This window comes from Oncorhynchus masou, chromosome 22, assembly GCF_036934945.1.
Source record: "Oncorhynchus masou masou isolate Uvic2021 chromosome 22, UVic_Omas_1.1, whole genome shotgun sequence".
Taxonomy (NCBI): domain Eukaryota; kingdom Metazoa; phylum Chordata; class Actinopteri; order Salmoniformes; family Salmonidae; genus Oncorhynchus; species Oncorhynchus masou.
The window spans coordinates 10,033,276-10,051,090 of NC_088233.1; the positions used below are offsets into that span (position 1 = coordinate 10,033,276).

A 17,815-nucleotide genomic window follows, 5' to 3' on the forward strand; every position below is an offset into this window, starting at 1 on the left:
ATTTGAAATACAGTAGTTTAGTAAGTCGAAGCATTAAAGTATTTTATTGAAAATTATGACAAAATGTATACAAATGAACAGCATCAGGGGTGTCAAACAATCACATAATGGAATGCTAGACAGTCAGGGAGCATAATTGGGTGGCAGGGTGGCCTAGTGGTTAGAGAGTTGGACTAGTACCAGAAGGTTACAAGTTCTAACCTCCCCAGCTGACAAGGTACAAATCTGTCGTTCTGCCCCTGAACAGGCAGTTAACCCACTGTTCCTAGGCCATCATTGAAAATAAGAATTTGTTCTTAACTGATTTGCCTAGTAAAATAAAGATAATAAATTCCCAAAACGATGGACAATATTTAGCAAATTTTGACAGCGATGAAATATAACCAATTTTCAGTGCAGCTCTCTGGACCTCGATGCAGCCCATTGAATAAAATGATTTTGACACCCCTGAACTAAACATTGAAAAGTTATGTTGATGGTTGAACAAGATAATAACATAATAGTAATGGATCTTTCTTCATTCCTCCATCCACAGGAGGTTGGGTTGAGGCCACGATTGGGCTGGTTGGAACTTGTTTGGGTCCACAGAGTCTGTGGTCAGAGTGGTGCAGACGGGATGTGGGGAGGCCAGTGACAGGCGTGCTGCCAGGAGCCCCATCCTAACACAGCTGTGAGTGTCTCTGCTCTGGAACATACCAGCCAATATCCCACCTGCAAGACTGAGGAGGGAAGAGAGGGGTGTGTGGGAAACCAACATTCACTTATGGAGATTTTTTTAAATGACGGTTTATTCCCGTCCCTAGATAGCTACCAACCTATCTCCGGCTCCTGAGACATTCACCGTTTCGGCTGCGGTCTGAGCCAGAGCAGAGTAGTGGACGGCACATAGCCGACCCTTCTGGAAAACAAAAAAACATCATCACCATAATGTTCGGAGATATAACACATATATATATACACACACACATAGTATCATCTTACCCTTGTTCCTCTCCTAGGCTGCAGGTCTACAGACCCAGCGTTATGTTCTCCACACAGCAGCACTCCCATGGCCCCCAGGGTCACCACAACACACTGCAGGTGGTCCAGCAGGGGGCGTGCGAGAGCCATGGCACAGCTCAGCACTTCCTCCACAGAGCTAGGCAGCACTGACACCACAAGACAAGATCTCATCCTCATTAATCAGACAGGAGTTTGTGCATGATGATGAGCTTTCAAACAAAGACTTCATAGTGTGTGCATTACCTATTATACTAGCCCGGACTCAGATCGGTTTGTGATGTCTTGCGAAGTGTCAACTCCTATGGTCACTGTTACACCAAGCATAGGAGTTGGCTCCACAGCACAAACATAGCTGCGTCCAGGCTAATTACATATTATATACAGTAGGCTCCAGAAATGATCTCAGTGCAGGAATTACTGACTATCATACCTGCAGGTGTCAGGAGGCCCAATGCCTTGTTCATGGTACACAGCTCAGCCAGGTTGGGGGAGGTGTAGGCCAGGGCTTTCCAGCTGTCTGACAGGAAAGGCTTGCAGGCCTTGTCACAATCAGTTGGCTCATACCACACTGCAACACAAGTTTATCACATCAGGGTCTGTATTCATATAGCGTCTCAGAGAGGGAGCGCTGATATAGGATCGTTTTGCCTTTTTAGATCATAATGAAAAAGATGACATTGGGAGGGAGGACCTGATCCTAGATCAGCACTCCCACACAGATCCTTTGTGAATATGGGCCCTGATCACACAGCGATGCACTGATGGTAAGAAAATGGTGATTGATCACTATTGATGACTGTCAAAGCGTTCAGCTCTATATGCTAACCTGGCACTGCATGCCTCTTGGCGACAGAGCAAACATAGTTGATGGTGGAGACGGGTATATTGCCGTCCAGACACATGAGAGAGGCTGCTGAGAGCTTCTCCTCAAACTGGGACACCTGTATGTAGAGATGGGCAAAGTTGTTATTTTTCAGTGCTATTCTATAAAAAACACAATAATGAACAAGAACATTAGATATGTGTACTTTTATGTGTAGTAATTCAGATTATTCTTACAGTTTAAATGTAGATGAAGTACCTGCTTCAGAAATATTTATTTTTATTAAACCTTTATTTAACTAGGCAAGTCAGTTACATTTTCAATGGTGGCCTACCCCAGCCAAACTCGGACGATGCTGGAACAATTGTGCGCTGCCCTATGGGACTCCCAATCACGGCCGGTTGTGATACAGCCCGGAATCGAACCAGGATCTGTAGTGACCCCTTCAAGCACTGAGATGCAGTGCCTTAGACCGCTACGTCACTTGGGAGCCCCAGAAATACTCACATACTGCTCTGTGATTTGCTGGTGAATGTCCATGTCGCCTAATCCCAGACTCAGATCCCCGCTCTCAGTGATTACGGCACAATAAGTGGCGGTCCGCTGCTCCTTAAGTACAGCAACACCACTGGTGTTCTAAAGGAAAATCAAAAGAGGAAAGAATGTCATTCCAGAATACTATGGGAGAGAGGGATTCATTCCGCTTTGCACATGGTCATAACATTCAGTTGTTACCACTTATTAAAGGCCCGATTTAGAGTTGAGATAAGTAACTCGCACAACTCTGATTTGAATGGAAACGTGCTGATCTCAACTCAGAACACCTCTCTAAATCTTCTCCACATACATACCATGTGCCGACAGTAGTTCAGCACAGCATCACTGTGAGAGTCAGTTCCAATAGCTGAGATGAAGAGAGGTCTTTGGCCCATTCTGCTCAGAGAGTCTGGTGGGTAAAATATCACACAAGAATTCAACATTAAACTGTTTCACTCAATGCAAAAGTTTCATTAACCTTTTTTCCACATATAGGAGCTATGTAGACATAATTGCACGTTATAAACTGGTGGTTTGAGCCCTGAATGCTGATATCAAATCAAACTTTATTTGTCACATGCGCCAAATACAACAAGTGTAGACCTTACCGTGAAATGCTTACTTACAAGCCCTTAACCAACAGTGCAGTTCAAGAAAGAGTTACGAAAATATTTACCAAGTAGACTAAAGTAAAAAATAATAAAAAGTAACACAGTAGGCCCCCCGGGTGGCGCAGTGGTCTCGGGCACTGCATCGCAGTGCTGGCTGTGCCACCAGAGACTCTGGGTTCGGGATGTAGGGATATCCTTGTCTCATCGCGCACTAGCAACTCCTGTGGCGGGCCGGGCGCAGTGCACGCTAACCAGGTCGCCAGGTGCACGGTGTTTCCTCCGACACGTTGGTGCAGCTGGGGGGGTCAATGTAAATAGTCTGGTAAATAGTCTGGTGGCCATTTGATTAATTGCTCAGCAGTCTTATGGCATGGGGGTAGAAGCTGTTAGGGAGCCTTTTGGACCTAGACTTGGCGCTCCGGTACCGCTTGCCGTGTGGTAGCAGAGAAAACAGTCTATGACTTGGGTGACTGAAGTCTCTGACAATTTTTAGGGCTTTCCTCTGGCACCGCCTAGTATATAGGTCCTGGATGGCAGGAATCTCTGCCCCAGTGATGTACTGGGCCGTCCTCACTACCCTCTGTAGCGCCTTATGGTCAGATGCTATGCCAGATGGGGACTCAACCAGTCAGGATGCTCTCGATGGTGCAGCTGTATAACTTTAAGGATCTGGGGACCCATGGCAAATTTGTTCAATCTCCTGAGGGGGAAAAGGTGTTGCCGTGCCCTCGTCACGATTGTCTTGGTGTGTTCGGACCGTGATAGTTCTTTGGTGATGTGGACACCAATGAACTTGAAACTCTCGACCCGCTCCACTACAGCCCCGTCGATGCTAATGGGGGGGCCTGTTCAGCCCATCTTTTCCTGTAGTCCATGATCATCTCCTTTGTCTTGCTTACATTGAGGGAGAGGTTGTTGTCCTGGCACCACACTGCCAGGTCTCTGACCTCCTACCACTGTTGTGTCGTCAGCAAACTTGATGATGGTGTTGGAGTCGTGTTTAGCCATGGAGTCGTGGGTAAACGGGGAGTACAGGAGGGGACTAAGCATGCACCCCTGAGGGGCCCCAGTGTTGAGGATCAGCATGGCAGACGTGTTGTTGCCTACCCTTACCACCTGGGGACGGCCCGTCAGGAAGTCCAGTATCCAGTTGCAGAGGAAGGTGTTTAGTCCCAGGGTCATTGACTTAGTGATGAGTTTCGTGGGCACTACGGTGTTGTACGCCGAGCTGTATTCAATGAACAGCATTCTATGACAAAACATTTATTTGTACTGCTCTAATTACGTTGATAACCAGCTTATAATAGCAATAAGGCACCTCTGGGGTTTGTGATATATGGCCAATATACCACGGCTAAGGGCTGTATCCAGGCACTCCTCGTTGTGTGGTGCATAAGAACAGCCCTTAGCCGTGGTATATTGGCCATATACCACAAACCTCCGAGGTACCTTATTGCTTTAAATAACTAACCAGCAAGGTTCTTTCCTACTCCACCAAATGACTGGCAGACACTTCCAGGATTCGTCTGTCCAAACTGTTGAGCAATCAAACAAACCCATGTGTCATTGACATGAATTGAATATTCCAGACATGCAGTAGTAGATGCTTGACATTAGCAGAGTTTGTGTGAACGTACCACTAGCTTATCTGTTTTCCCCTTGGCAATAAAATCCACATTCACACCACCTATGACAACCTGCGATGAAAGAGCCAGTGTTATTGCACAGTAAGCTTGTTACACACTGTCTATCAAGCTAAAACTAGAGTAAGAAAAATGATGTGCTCTGCAAGACAAGAGTGATTGGTTCACGTGTATTGATGATGAACATATGACTAGTACTCACAATGTTTGGCTGAGAGTCTGAATCTTTCTCTCTCTCCTTTGCGTGAGGAGCAGGTGTCCAAGTCTTCTTCTGCATTCGTTTAGACAGTGCACAGGCTATCTGACTGCCTACCCTGGCATTATTATGAATGAGAGCGATATCTTTGGGAATATCAGATTAAGGGACCTTAATGTAATGATGATATAAACATTAAAGTTAGACATCGATAAAACAAGTTTTAAAAACCACAATTATGATGTCAGATTATTATCATTTTTAAAACATATTTTTACACTAAGAATGACTCTGATATGATCACTCCCTCTCTCTCTGCAGCGTGGTTTTCGCACACCACGTTATTGATCAGAGAAGGATACTAGCCTGGAGGGACTTTCCTCGGGTCAGTTCGTTGACCTTTTGAAGAACGAAGGGTGTCAAATCTCTTCCTCTGATACCTTTAACACTACAGGGGAAATACGTACAAAGGCAACAGAGAGTTAATCGTGTGGCTGGTGAAATGCTGATATTTTTCTTGTCATATCAAGGCAACCAAACAGGAACTCTGATAAGCAACTTCCCGTGTTGTCAGTCATGCAAGCGGCTATCTAGAGATCAGGAAATAACTGTTCAGAAAACTACACCAGCACAGACAGACCATGAAAAGTTCTCAATAAATAGGGCTTTATAGCAATACCTTAGTAGGCTAAAAAAAACATGAGCTGGCGCACACCCAGAAAAAATGTGTTTGTGTGGAGGTGCCGACTAACGGCGAATAAACTATAAACTATGAAAATAAAGAAAGTCGCACACTCCATATATAAACACCCAGCAATTTAATGGGTATTTACCAGTAGGCAACATACATATCCAAAAACATGTATTGGGGATTATAAACTGGGTGGGTCAAGCCCTGAATGGTGATTGGCTGACAGCCGTAGTATATCAGGCCATATACCACGGGTATGACAAAACATGTATTTTTACTGCTTTAGTTACGTTGGTAACCCGTTTTTTAATAGCAACAAGGCACCTGTGGGGTTTGTGGTATATGGCCAATATACCACGGCTGAGGGCTATGTCCAGGCACTCCGCGTTGTGTCGTGCTTAAAGAACAGCCGTTAGTCGTGGTATATTGGCCATATACCACACCTCCTCGGGCCTTATTGCTTAATTCAACTCCAGTCAAGTCAGGTGGAGAGATCATAATATGTTACAATGCAGTGTTTCCTTACTTAGCGTCTGCCAGTGCAGCCTGTATAGCATTCTCAATCTGTTGTCCAGCTGCTGCATGCTCCTTAGGGATGGGCACAGCCAGCAGCAGGCCACTCTGTAGACCCAGGGACAGGTTACCCACTGTAGGCCAGGGGAAAGAGACAGGTATAGTACATTATGATGCAGTCACAATACATTGTAAGATTTGTCATAAGCATGATATCTTATAATAACAGCAATTTCGAGTCAGTTGGAAAATGTTGCTACTCAGACATAAAATATTGAGCTGCGTCACCAATGAGATCTGCAGCCTCCTCAGCATTGTTGACATGGTAAGGGGAGGTAAACCCACTTTGTGGAGAGAAGAAAGCGGGGAAATTCATGGAGGTCCCAAATGTGGCGACACACACACCCTGTGTCTCCTGAAGAAAACACAATTGTTGATAATTATTTGCGATGTAATGGAATCTCTTGCAATGGAATCTCTTGCAATGGAAACCCAAGCAATGGAATCTCTTGCAATGGAATCTATTGCAATGGAATCTCTTGCAATAGAATCTTTTGCAATGGAATCTCATGTAATGGAATCTCTGGCAATGGAATGTCTTGCAATGGAATCTCCTGCAATGGAATGTCTTGCAATGGAATCTCTGCATTTGTCCATGTATAAAACCATCTAGCAATAACCACTAACCAAGTACTCCAGGGTGCGCCCTATGTCGAGAATGGACTTCACTCCAGCTGAGACCACAGCAATGGGAGTCCTGCCTAGCTCTGTCAGATCTGCACTGATATCCATACCTGAGAAGATGGTCAGTTAACAATTTCAATACATTTTGTTGTTTTCTATTTCTGTATCCTAAACATGAAGTCTCCCTGCTGTGTAATTTCACTGAGGCTACAGTAGCATCCAACCAATAACATTTCACTGAGGCTACAGTAGTGTCCAACCAATAACATTTCACTGAGGCTACAGTAGCTTCAAACTAATTACATTTCACTGAGGCTACAATAGCTTCAAACCAATAACATTTCACTGAGGCTACAGTAGGTTCCAACCAATTACATTTCACGTTGGGATATTGTACTTACTATTCTCTCCATCTCGGTGCACTCCTCCAACACCCCCAGTGACAAAGACATGGATACCGGCTCTGTGTGCTGCTATCATGGTGCCTGAAACCGTAGTGCCACCACAGAGACCCTGGAGAACACACACACACACACCGGTAAGCAAGGTATTCAATCTGAATAAGACTGAATGGAGTGGCTTTTCAGTTGTTTGTCCAACCTTGACAGGTGCTCACCTTGCTGATGGCGTAGGGCAGGTCTCGGCGGGAAACTTTCAGCGACGTCTTACTCCGTGCTAGGTAGTCCAGTTCTTCTGAAGACAACCCCACATGAACCCTCCCCTGGAGCAGCCCAACAGTGGCAGGAATGGCTCCCTCTGTCCTTACTATGGCTTCTACCGCTTTGGCTGTGCTGAATGAGGAAAAACAGTGACTGTTGAAAGCAGTAACTTCTAATACTGAATTAAGGGCGGCAGGTCATCTAGTGGTTAAGAGCGTTTGGCCAGTAACCAGAAAGGTTGCTGGTTCGATTCCCTGAGCCAACTAAGTGAAACATCTGGCGATGTGCCCTTGAGCAAGGCACTAATTGCTCCTGTAAGTCTCTCTGGATAAGAGCGTCTGCTAAACGAGGTAGGTACATGTAAGGTTGCTAGAATAAATCAACTTGATAGCATGGATTATATTTTATATCAGGGACTTTCTGTCTAACAAAGTCCTTCCCATTTTGACATCTTTGTAGCACATACCTCAGGTTGTGTGGGTATGGCATGCCATGGGTGATGATGGTGCTCTCTAGTGCCACCACTGCTCTGTTTTCTGCCAATGCCTGGGACACTGCCGGGTGGACAAGGAAGAGACCATCTGGAGAGGGGGGGGGATACTTTTTTAGAAATATAAAGAATATAAATATTTGAATCCGACTTCAATACTACAATGAGGGTAAGTTCAAAGTCAAGTCTTTTAATATTATTTTCATTATTATAGCAGGGGCTGACTTGACCATTTTTGCATAATCTCCTGTGAAATGTTGTGATGCCACGTTTTAGGAGTTGTGCAGATACTTCCTTCAGCAACTTCAACTCAGAATATCTAAGGGAAACAATGACAGCAGAATAAACTAATCAGAATTCAAGAATAACATTTTAAAACAACAACCAAACTTTTGTCAAAATTGCATATCCAAGTTACAGAACAAAACGTAATCACAGGGAGTTACCTTAATTTCATGATGGAAAACAAAACAGATTTCTCAGCCTTGGATTCCCGGGCATCAAAAGCAGCAGTGAGTAGCCAACCAAGTCACTGCAAGGCACACACAATTCACCCATTAAGTAGATTTCCATGCTCTAGTTAGTTGGGATAAAGTAACCCCCCCTATTGGGGCACACAGCAGTAAAAGCTACACCCGGAATATCAGTGCTGCCTGCTACATTCAAGAACTGATTCAAAATAAAGGTATACTTATTCATATTAAGTCATACTGGTAGAGAAAAACCAAGTCAATTGTAACTTAATAGAACTACTACTTTAAAAATAAATGAGGAAAGGGCTCTGTCAAAGTTAGGGTCACATAATGTATAAAGTTCATACACAAAAAAAGGCCTTATTACACATTATAAACTGGGTGGTTCAATCCCTGAATGCTGATTGACTGACAGCCATGGTATATCAGGCCCTATACCACCATATGACAAAACATTTATTTGTACTGCTCTAATTACATTGGAAACCAGTTTATAATAGCAATATGGCACCTCATGGGTTTGCGGTATATGGCCAATATACCATGGCAAAGGGCGGTTTCAAGGCACTCTACCGTGAAAAAGAACAGCCCTTAGCCGTGGTATATTGGCCATATACCACACCTCCTCGGGCCTTACCCAGCAAACATGACTGAGCGGGGCCCTTGGGACTGAGATGGGGCTATGAAATAAACCATCAGTGGCCCCTCTCTGGTTGATAACCTCATGGGCCACCACTGAGCGGTTGGGATTGGACTCTGCACTCTTAAAAGACGTACACGAGCCCGCGTTTAAATGTGAACGGTTTTTGAGGGAACGGTCGACTTCACAAACTCACAGGTAAGCGATCGGCTCAGCCATAACATCTGTTAACCGTTTTGTTAATAACTTAGTAAAAACGGGTACGATACCTAGACTAAAATGGTTTGAATATTTTACCGATGATAACTGTTTCAGTATGATATGTTGGATAAATGAATAAAGACTAGACTCCGTAACAGTAACATTGCTCGTCTGGCCAACAACATTAATTTATCAAGAGCTAGAATGGCTAACGTTAACTAGCTAGGCTAACGTTAGCACTATGACTAAGTTATTTAATGTTGAAGCTTAACCGCCACCATAGATGAGAAAATCAGTCACTTACCCAAAGTTAACTTCTGGTTACAGCCATTACGATTTTAGCTCACGATTAGCATAAAAATACCACAAAGCAAAGCCTAAAAGGATTAAGATCACTTGGCTAATAAGTCTCATGTAAGTCGTCAGCTAAGTAACATCTATAAAAGGGGGCAGAACTAACTTGAGATAAATGTATACATGTAGTGCAGGGGAGTAAGCTTATACATCTATGTAACTTACTAGGTTGCTATTTTAAGGTTACTGGTTTTGGGCTAACGTTACCACAGCTAGCATCTAGATGTGTGCACTTCTAACTTGACTGGCTAAGCAAGTTAGTTGCCACCATACTTTTCTGTGGTGATATTCAATAGACAGTTAGCTCATTTGGATACAGTAAAATTGTTCATTTAATGTGTAACTGTCTAACTTTTGCAAGGCAAGTAACATGAATGGCTCAAATGATGTGTCCATAATTTAGTTGTACCATATCCCGTACACTTAACCCACATTTTCCACATAAACCACACTGGTTCACCTCTTCTTTTTTTCAGATTTGCTGAAACCTACACTGAACCAAAGCCTCAGAGTTAAGGTCAGTCATCCTCTGAATTTAGTCAGTTTGTCTGAAGCATAATTGACTTGCAGTAGTAATGGCTGTCCAAAGGCAGTTATGTCTGGCAGAAGTTATTGGATGAAACGAAGGCGTACATTTAGAATACTCCAATCGTTTGCCAATTAATCATCTAGAAGATATTAATGATTCTCAAGTGTTAGAAGACATTCATCCAGAATTGAATCTCCACGAGGAGCCTAATCATGAAGAAGATGATGTGTATCTGGACTGCTTAAGTTATTTTGATAAAATCTCATTGGTGACGATAGTGATGAGACAAGTGACAGCTTTGACGAGGAGGAAGATAATTCCGCAAAGTTATGCAAGGTGTTATGTGAGTGGGCATTGAGAAATTATACACCACAGAACACCCTCTCAGATCTTCTTGGTGTGCTGAAGGAATTCCATCTAAATCTAGGAAGGCAAGCTCGCACTGTCCTACAAACAGCAGAAATAGAATCCAACGTTCAAACCATTAAGGGTGGTGATTATTTACATCTTGGCATTGCGTCTTAAGATAATATCCAGCCGCCACTTAAACATTGCCAACAACACCATTGGCCTCCAAGTGAATGTTGATGGTTCGCCCTTATACAAGCTCTATTCTTTGCAGTTGTGGACAATTTTAGGCAAAATCTCTTGAGAAGGAGCCCTTTGTGATTGTTGTTTTCTGGCAAGAGTAAACCACATGATTTGGGGGAATATTTGTCTGACTTTGTGGAGGAGGTAGGGGGACTACAGGAGGGTTTTGATGTGGCAGGGAAATCATTCCTTTAAATTTTGGTTGTTTCATTTGTGATGCTCCAGCAAGATTATTCCATACAATAACATTAAGGGCCATTATGGGTACAGTGGGTGTGAGCGCTGCACTCAGGAAGGGGTCTATGTCGAGAATCATGACGTTCCGAGATAAAACAGCTACACTCCACACAGATCAGTTTGAGACAGGAAGATGAAAATCACAATAAAGGACAATCTCCTGTTACCCTGTTGAACATAGGCATGGTCACAACGTTCATTATTGACTACATGCACCTTGTTTGTCTTAGAGTAACTCGGAAGTTGATGTATTTTTAGATGAAAGGGGATTTTTCTTGTAGATTGGGATCTCGGGCAGTGAGCGCCACCTCTGAGAGGTTGGTGTCAAATCAGACAGCACATTCCAATGGAGTTTCAGAGAACCAAGAGGACTGGAAGAAATAGACAGATGGAAAGGAACCGAATTCCGCCAATTCTTATTATACGCAGGCCCTGTCGTGTTGCAAGACATCCTTTCTTTCTCCCACTACAGCAACTTCCCTGCCTTGTGCTGTTACTACTGTGGCTATGCAGATGACCTCAAACACTTCCTCAGTGAGTTTGAGAATTTGTATGGCATTGAAGAGTTATGTAGAATATCAATGTGTCGCCATGGGAACCTTGTTGGCTATAGTAAGCATGACATATGCTGCTTATATGGGGGGGGAGTTTATCGTAGTGTAAAATATGGTTTCTGCCATCTTCCCATGCTTTCTCATGATATATGGCGATCCTATAATCTGACCCCTATATGTCTGTCTGCTCTAGGGTCTTCAACTGGACCTGTCACCGGGTCCACAGAGTCTGGTCATCTTCATATTGCATACCACACCGAGTTCATTGTTACAAATGTGATTTTTTTTTCAGATACAGTCAGGAAAAGCCCTATCCAACCCAGGCCTCAAGATGCAACAGTTGAAGAGGAGATCAAGATCTGGTTGATGAACTCACGTGACCGTAGTGGAGGACGCAAGGAGCGGTTTGAAAGACATCTGAGGCAACAGACACAAGACTTTGGGGAAGAGTGAGCTCAATACATTTGCTATGCGAGAGTTGAATTGACATTAAACTTGGGTCCAGCAACCAAACGCTTAGAAATGAACCTCAAGGACTGGGCTATTATTTACCTGTACACAGACAGCCTCCGAGACAAAGTAGTTCCAGTGTTCGTTCTCTCCACCTTTCTGCCCCTACTCTTTCTCCTGTGTAGCAACATCTCAGATTGTCTTGTGCTCCCACTGCTCTCTTTCACCCGTCTTGTCTGAGACTCGTCTCACACTAACAGAGGGTATAGTTGTGGGTGACTGTGTGGTGCTCACTGCAAAGTTGTCAGTGAGGTGGCTCTTAATCACTCCAACTCACCTGCACTCTAACGGACTGAGAGAGACTAATGGGAGGAGCTAACTACACACTAAGACAAGATGGGTGAAAGAGAGCAAGGGGTGCACAAGACAATCTGAGATGTTGCTACACAGAAGAAAGAGTAGGGGCGGAAAGGTGGAGAGAGAGAACTGGAACTACTTTGTCTCGGAGGCTGTCTGTACAGATAGGTATCAGCCTAGTCCTTGAGGTTCACGTCTAAACGTTTGGTTGCTGGAACCAAGGTCAAAAATGGGGATTGTGTTTACATTTTAGCCCCACAGTCAACCTTTTCTGATGTGAAAACAGCCTGAGAAACTAAACTGTCACTCTGTACAGCAGCTGTGAGAGCTATACATGAGAATCATACATTCTATATACTCTGTACAGCAGCTGTGAGAGCTATACATGAGAATCATACATTCTATATACTCTGTACAGCAGCTGTGAGAGCTATACATGAGAATCATACATTCTATATACTCTGTACAGCAGCTGTGAGAGCTATACATGAGAATCATACATTCTGTATACTCTGTCCAGCAGCTGTGAGAGCTATACATGAGAATCATACATTCTGTATACTCTGTACAGCAGCTGTGAGAGCTATACATGAGAATCATACATTCTGTATACTCTGTACAGCAGCTGTGAGAGCTATACATGAGAATCATACATTCTGTATACTCTGTACAGCAGCTGTGAGAGCTATACATGAGAATCATACATTCTGTATACTCTGTACAGCAGCTGTGAGAGCTATACATGAGAATCATACATTCTGTATACTCTGTACAGCAGCTGTGAGAGCTATACATGAGAATCATACATTCTGTATACTCTGTACAGCAGCTGTGAGAGCTATACATGAGAATCATACATTCTGTATACTCTGTACAGCAGCTGTGAGAGCTATACATGAGAATCATACATTCTGTATACTCTGTCCAGCAGCTGTGAGAGCTATACATGAGAATCATACATTCTGTATACTCTGTCCAGCAGCTGATGTATTTGTAATTGTGTGGTGTGGTGCGTCTCTGTATATTTAAACCATTAAAATGTTAATGTTATGTTAATGAAATGTCAGTGTTGTGCATGTTGAAGTTATAAACTCACTTTGAAAGCATACTTTCTTAATTGAAAATTGTATTGTATTTACTTGATATTAACCTAAGACGCCATTCAGAAGCTGAGGTACTTACAATTGAAGTCACAAGATTACATACACTTAGGATGGAGTCATTGAAACTCGTTTTTCAACCACTCCAAATTTCTTGCTAAACTATAGTTTTGGCAAGTCGGTTAGGATATCTACTTTGTGCATGACAAGTAATTTTTCCAACAATTGTTTTTACAGACAGATTATTTAATTTATAATTCACTATATCACAATTCCAATGGGTCAGAGGTTTACATACACTAAGTTGACTGCCTTTAAACAGCTTGGAAAATGACTTTAGAAGATCCTGATAGGCTTATTGACATCATTGGAGGTGTACCTGTGGATGTATTTCAAGGCCTACCTTCAAACTCAGTGTCTCTTTGCTTGACATCATGGGAAAACCAAGACCTCTACAATTTCCTCAGAAAAATTGAAGACCTCCACAAGTGTGGTTCATCCATGGGAGCAATTTCCAAACCCATGAAGGTACCACATTCATCTGTACAAACAATAGTACGCAAGTATAAACACCATGGGACCACGCAGCCATCATACCGCTCAGGAAGGAGACACCTAGAGATAAACATACTTTAGTACGAAAAGTGCCAATCAATCCCAGAACAACAGCAAAGGACCTTGTGAAGATGCTGGAGGAAACTGGTAAAAAAGCATCTATATCCACAGTAAAACATTTACATTTAAGTCATCTGGCAGACGCTCTTATCCAGAGCGACTTACAAATTGGTGAATTCACCTTATGACATCCAGTGGAACAGCCACTTTACAATAGTGCATCTAAATCATTTAAGGGGGGGTGAGAAGGATTACTTTCCTATATCGACAACCTGAAAGGCCGCTAAGCAAGGAAGAAGCCACTGCTCCAAAACTACCATAAAAAAGCCAGACTACGGTTTGCAACTGCACATTGGGACAAAGATCATACTTTTTGGAGAAATGTCCTCTCAATAATAGAACTGTTTGGCCATAATGACCATCGTTATGTTTGGAGGAAAAGGGGGAGGCTTGCAAACCAAAGAACACCATCCCAACTCTGAAGCACAGGGGTGGCAGCATCATGTTGTGGGGGTGCTTTGCTGCAGGAGGGACTGGTGCACTTCACAAAATAGATGGCATCAGGAAGAAGGGAAATTATGTGGATATATTGAAGCAACATCTCAAGAGATCAGGTTAAAGCTTGGTCGCAAATGGGTCTTCCAAATGGACAATGACCCCAAGCATACTTCCAAAGTTGTGGCAAAATGGCTTAAGGACAACAAAGTCAAGGTATTGAGTGGCCATCACAAAGCCCTGACCTCAACCTATAGAAAATGTGTGGGCAGAACTGAAAAAGCATGTGCGAGCAAGGAGGCCCTCAAACCTGACTCAGTTACACCAGCTCTGTCAGGGGGAATGGGCCAAAATTGTGGAAGGCTACCCAAAACATTTGACCCAAGTTAAACAATTTAAAGGCAATGCTACCAAATACTAATTGAGTGTATGTAAACTTCTGACCCACTGGGAATGTGATGAAATAAATAAAAGCTGAAATAAATCATTCTCTCAACTATTATTCTGACATTTCACATTCTTAAAATATAGTGGTGATCCTAACTGACCTAAAACAGGGAATTTTTACTGGATTAAATGTCAGGGAGTGTGAAAAACTGAGTTGAAATGCATTTGGCTAAGGTGTTTGTAAACTTCCGACTTCAACTGTAACTGTTATTTAATATTGACAAAATCTATTGAATTTGAACATGTGGTATTTGTTTATTACATTTTTTGGAACTTAAAATATTGATTTTATACCTCCAGAATTAACAGGTTTAATGCAGCTGTTTGGGTAGAAGGCTTGTAATATTTAGGAATTTATCACTAGGCCATCAAACTTTCATTTGGACTGTAATTGGCCCAATCAGGGCAGGCCAAATAACATAAGGCTTCTTGTGGGCTGATACTGGGCTGCCCACACTTATTTGGGGCTGAATAAGGGCTGTCAAAAATTAGGGGCCAACTATTTGCCCATGAGCAAAAACCCACGGGCCCAGTGCATGTAGCCCAAGCCGGGCCTTTTGTTACAGCCCAAAGTGGACCCCTACGGTGCCAACCTGGGTGCGTTTGCTTAATTATACAAGGAGTGGGTCTAATCATGAATGCCGATTGGTTAAAACTGCATTCCAGCCGGTGTCTATTCCACAAATGACCACTTAAATAATAAAGGCTGAATCGTCACAGTTAGCCTTTTATGCTAGAACAGCAGTGATACATTTAAGTGATAATGTCCGAGAAGCCGGTTTTTGGAGGATCTATTGGCACGGTTGTTCGTCTCAGGACGGCCAAAGTGACATATTATAACGGGTTACCAACATGTTAAAATGATTGACATATTTTCATTAATGTTATTGATGAATTTATTCACACTATTTCAGCCTTTCACAAGATATAGTTCTGACACATAGGGTTTCTACCCAAATCCGTCTGGTCGTTCGTTCTATTGGTTCGGTTGCCAGAGACGCGACCCAGTCGTTCAGTCTCTATGTTCTGTACCCAGTCGTTCAGTCTTTATGTTCTGTACCCAGTCGTTCAGTCTTTATGTTCTGTACCCAGTCGTTCAGTCTTTATGTTCTGTACCCAGTCGTTCAGTCTTTATGTTCTGTACCCAGTCGTTCAGTCTTTATGTTCTGTACCCAGTCGTTCAGTCTTTATGTTCTGTACCCAGTCTTTATGTTCTGTACCCAGTCGTTCAGTCTCTATGTTCTGTACCCAGTCGTTCAGTCTTTATGTTCTGTATCCAGTCGTTCAGTCTTTATGTTCTGTACCCAGTCGTTCAGTCTTTATGTTCTGTACCCAGTCGTTCAGTCTTTATGTTCTGTACCCAGTCGTTCAGTCTTTATGTTCTGTACCCAGTCGTTCAGTCTTTATGTTCTGTATCCAGTCGTTCAGTCTTTATGTTCTGTATCCAGTCGTTCAGTCTTTATGTTCTGTACCCAGTCGTTCAGTCTTTATGTTCTGTATCCAGTCGTTCAGTCTTTGTGTTCTGTACCCAGTCGTTCAGTCTTTATGTTCTGTACCCAGTCGTTCAGTCTTCATGTTCTGTACCCAGTCGTTCAGTCTTTGTGTTCTGTACCCAGTCGTTCAGTCTTCATGTTCTCTACCCAGTCGTTCAGTCTTTATGTTCTGTACCCAGTCGTTCAGTCTTTATGTTCTGTACCCAGTCGCTCAGTCTATGTGTTCTGTACCCATTCGTTCAGTCTTCTTGTTCTGTACCCAGTCATTCAGTCTTTATGTTCTGTACCCAGTCGTTCAGTCTATGTGTTCTGTACCCATTCGTTCAGTCTTTGTGTTCTGTACCCAGTCGTTCAGTCTTCATGTTCTGTACCCAGTCGTTCAGTCCGTCTGTTCTGCATCTTTGGACGCGACCCAAGCCGTTCGTTCTAAATGGCCCATTTCCATACTGGCTGGTAACGTTCCTATCCTTTGCTTGTTAAATCAACTACAGCTAATTTACAGTCATGTCAAACAGTGCAGCCAAAATAACTAAGTAGCTGTATATGTTTAAGCTGTTTTCTAGTTATATTTATTTTGATACACACATAACAATGAGCTAGTGATGCGCGATTTCACCTGGCATAGAAAATGTGCTCTCTCTTCAGGACTCTTGTTCAATATCTAGCCAACAACACAGCTAACTCCTGAATAGAGCCAATGCTAACTAGAGCAAATGCGCTAAAGCTAGTTAGAAACTTCCTTCAAACTGCACGCAGAGACATACAAATGGTATACACAGGTTAATCTGACTCTGGGGATGTAGATAACGGGTTTCATTGCCAAAATCCCCAAGTATGCCGTTATTATTTAAGGCATATTAATTAATTGATAATAACTAACATATTTGTATACATGGCACTAGGCATTCAATTTCCCATAATTCATATCAGCTCATTACCAACAATACTGCTCTTAATGCTTACCTTCTCCAGTGTCTGAGAAACTCAGGAATGAGAGACTTTTTCGCCAGAAAAGTGAGTGAACTTTGACCCTGCCATGCCTTTTGTTGACACAGTTTGCTTGCCTTTACCATGAGAACTCTGACCTGTATCTATTCACCCAGTTTCACCCAGTTTGAGTTTATGCAATTGGGAATTAACATGATATGAATAAGAAAACTATATCTTAAAATATATCCATTATTATCACAGTTACACAATTTGCTAAGATAAGAGCTACTCTGGTATCAAAAAGTTGAATATATAATGAAACACATGAGTAATTAAATAAAATATGGTGTATTCCATGCAAGCTCATTCTCCCTGCCTCTTTCACAAGGCCCACACAACACATTTTACACCAACAGGTTTCTGTGCCTGTCACGTGAGTGAGGAGAGACGGACCAAGGCTCAGCGGATGTTGAGTTCCACATATTTATTATAAAGTGAAA

At 42.8% G+C, this 17,815-nt stretch overlaps 1 protein-coding gene across 3 annotated transcripts; it reads right to left on the reverse strand.

The window, feature by feature from the left end:
* Nucleotides 1–25: 25 nt before the first annotated feature.
* Nucleotides 26–17,402, reverse strand: zgc:136858 (uncharacterized protein LOC678543 homolog). 3 transcript variants are annotated; one of them, XM_064929256.1, is made up of 20 exons: nucleotides 17,349–17,402; nucleotides 8,296–8,381; nucleotides 8,080–8,168; nucleotides 7,826–7,940; nucleotides 7,317–7,491; nucleotides 7,102–7,213; nucleotides 6,704–6,810; nucleotides 6,305–6,431; nucleotides 6,030–6,150; nucleotides 5,175–5,260; nucleotides 4,819–4,958; nucleotides 4,611–4,670; nucleotides 4,445–4,508; nucleotides 2,677–2,771; nucleotides 2,333–2,461; nucleotides 1,829–1,943; nucleotides 1,433–1,570; nucleotides 982–1,148; nucleotides 816–898; nucleotides 26–719 (listed from the first exon to the last, which is right to left on the reverse strand). In XM_064929256.1, the coding sequence occupies exons 2-20, from the start codon at nucleotides 8,304–8,306 to the stop codon at nucleotides 518–520; spliced, it is 2,136 nt and encodes a 711-aa protein (XP_064785328.1). In that variant the 5' UTR covers nucleotides 8,307–8,381; nucleotides 17,349–17,402; the 3' UTR covers nucleotides 26–517. The 3 variants fall into 3 exon arrangements, with proteins under 3 accessions (XP_064785328.1, XP_064785329.1, XP_064785330.1); XM_064929257.1 differs by lacking the exon at nucleotides 17,349–17,402 and having other exon boundaries at nucleotides 8,296–8,819; XM_064929258.1 differs by lacking the exons at nucleotides 8,296–8,381; nucleotides 17,349–17,402 and having other exon boundaries at nucleotides 8,075–8,164.
* Nucleotides 17,403–17,815: the final 413 nt, after the last annotated feature.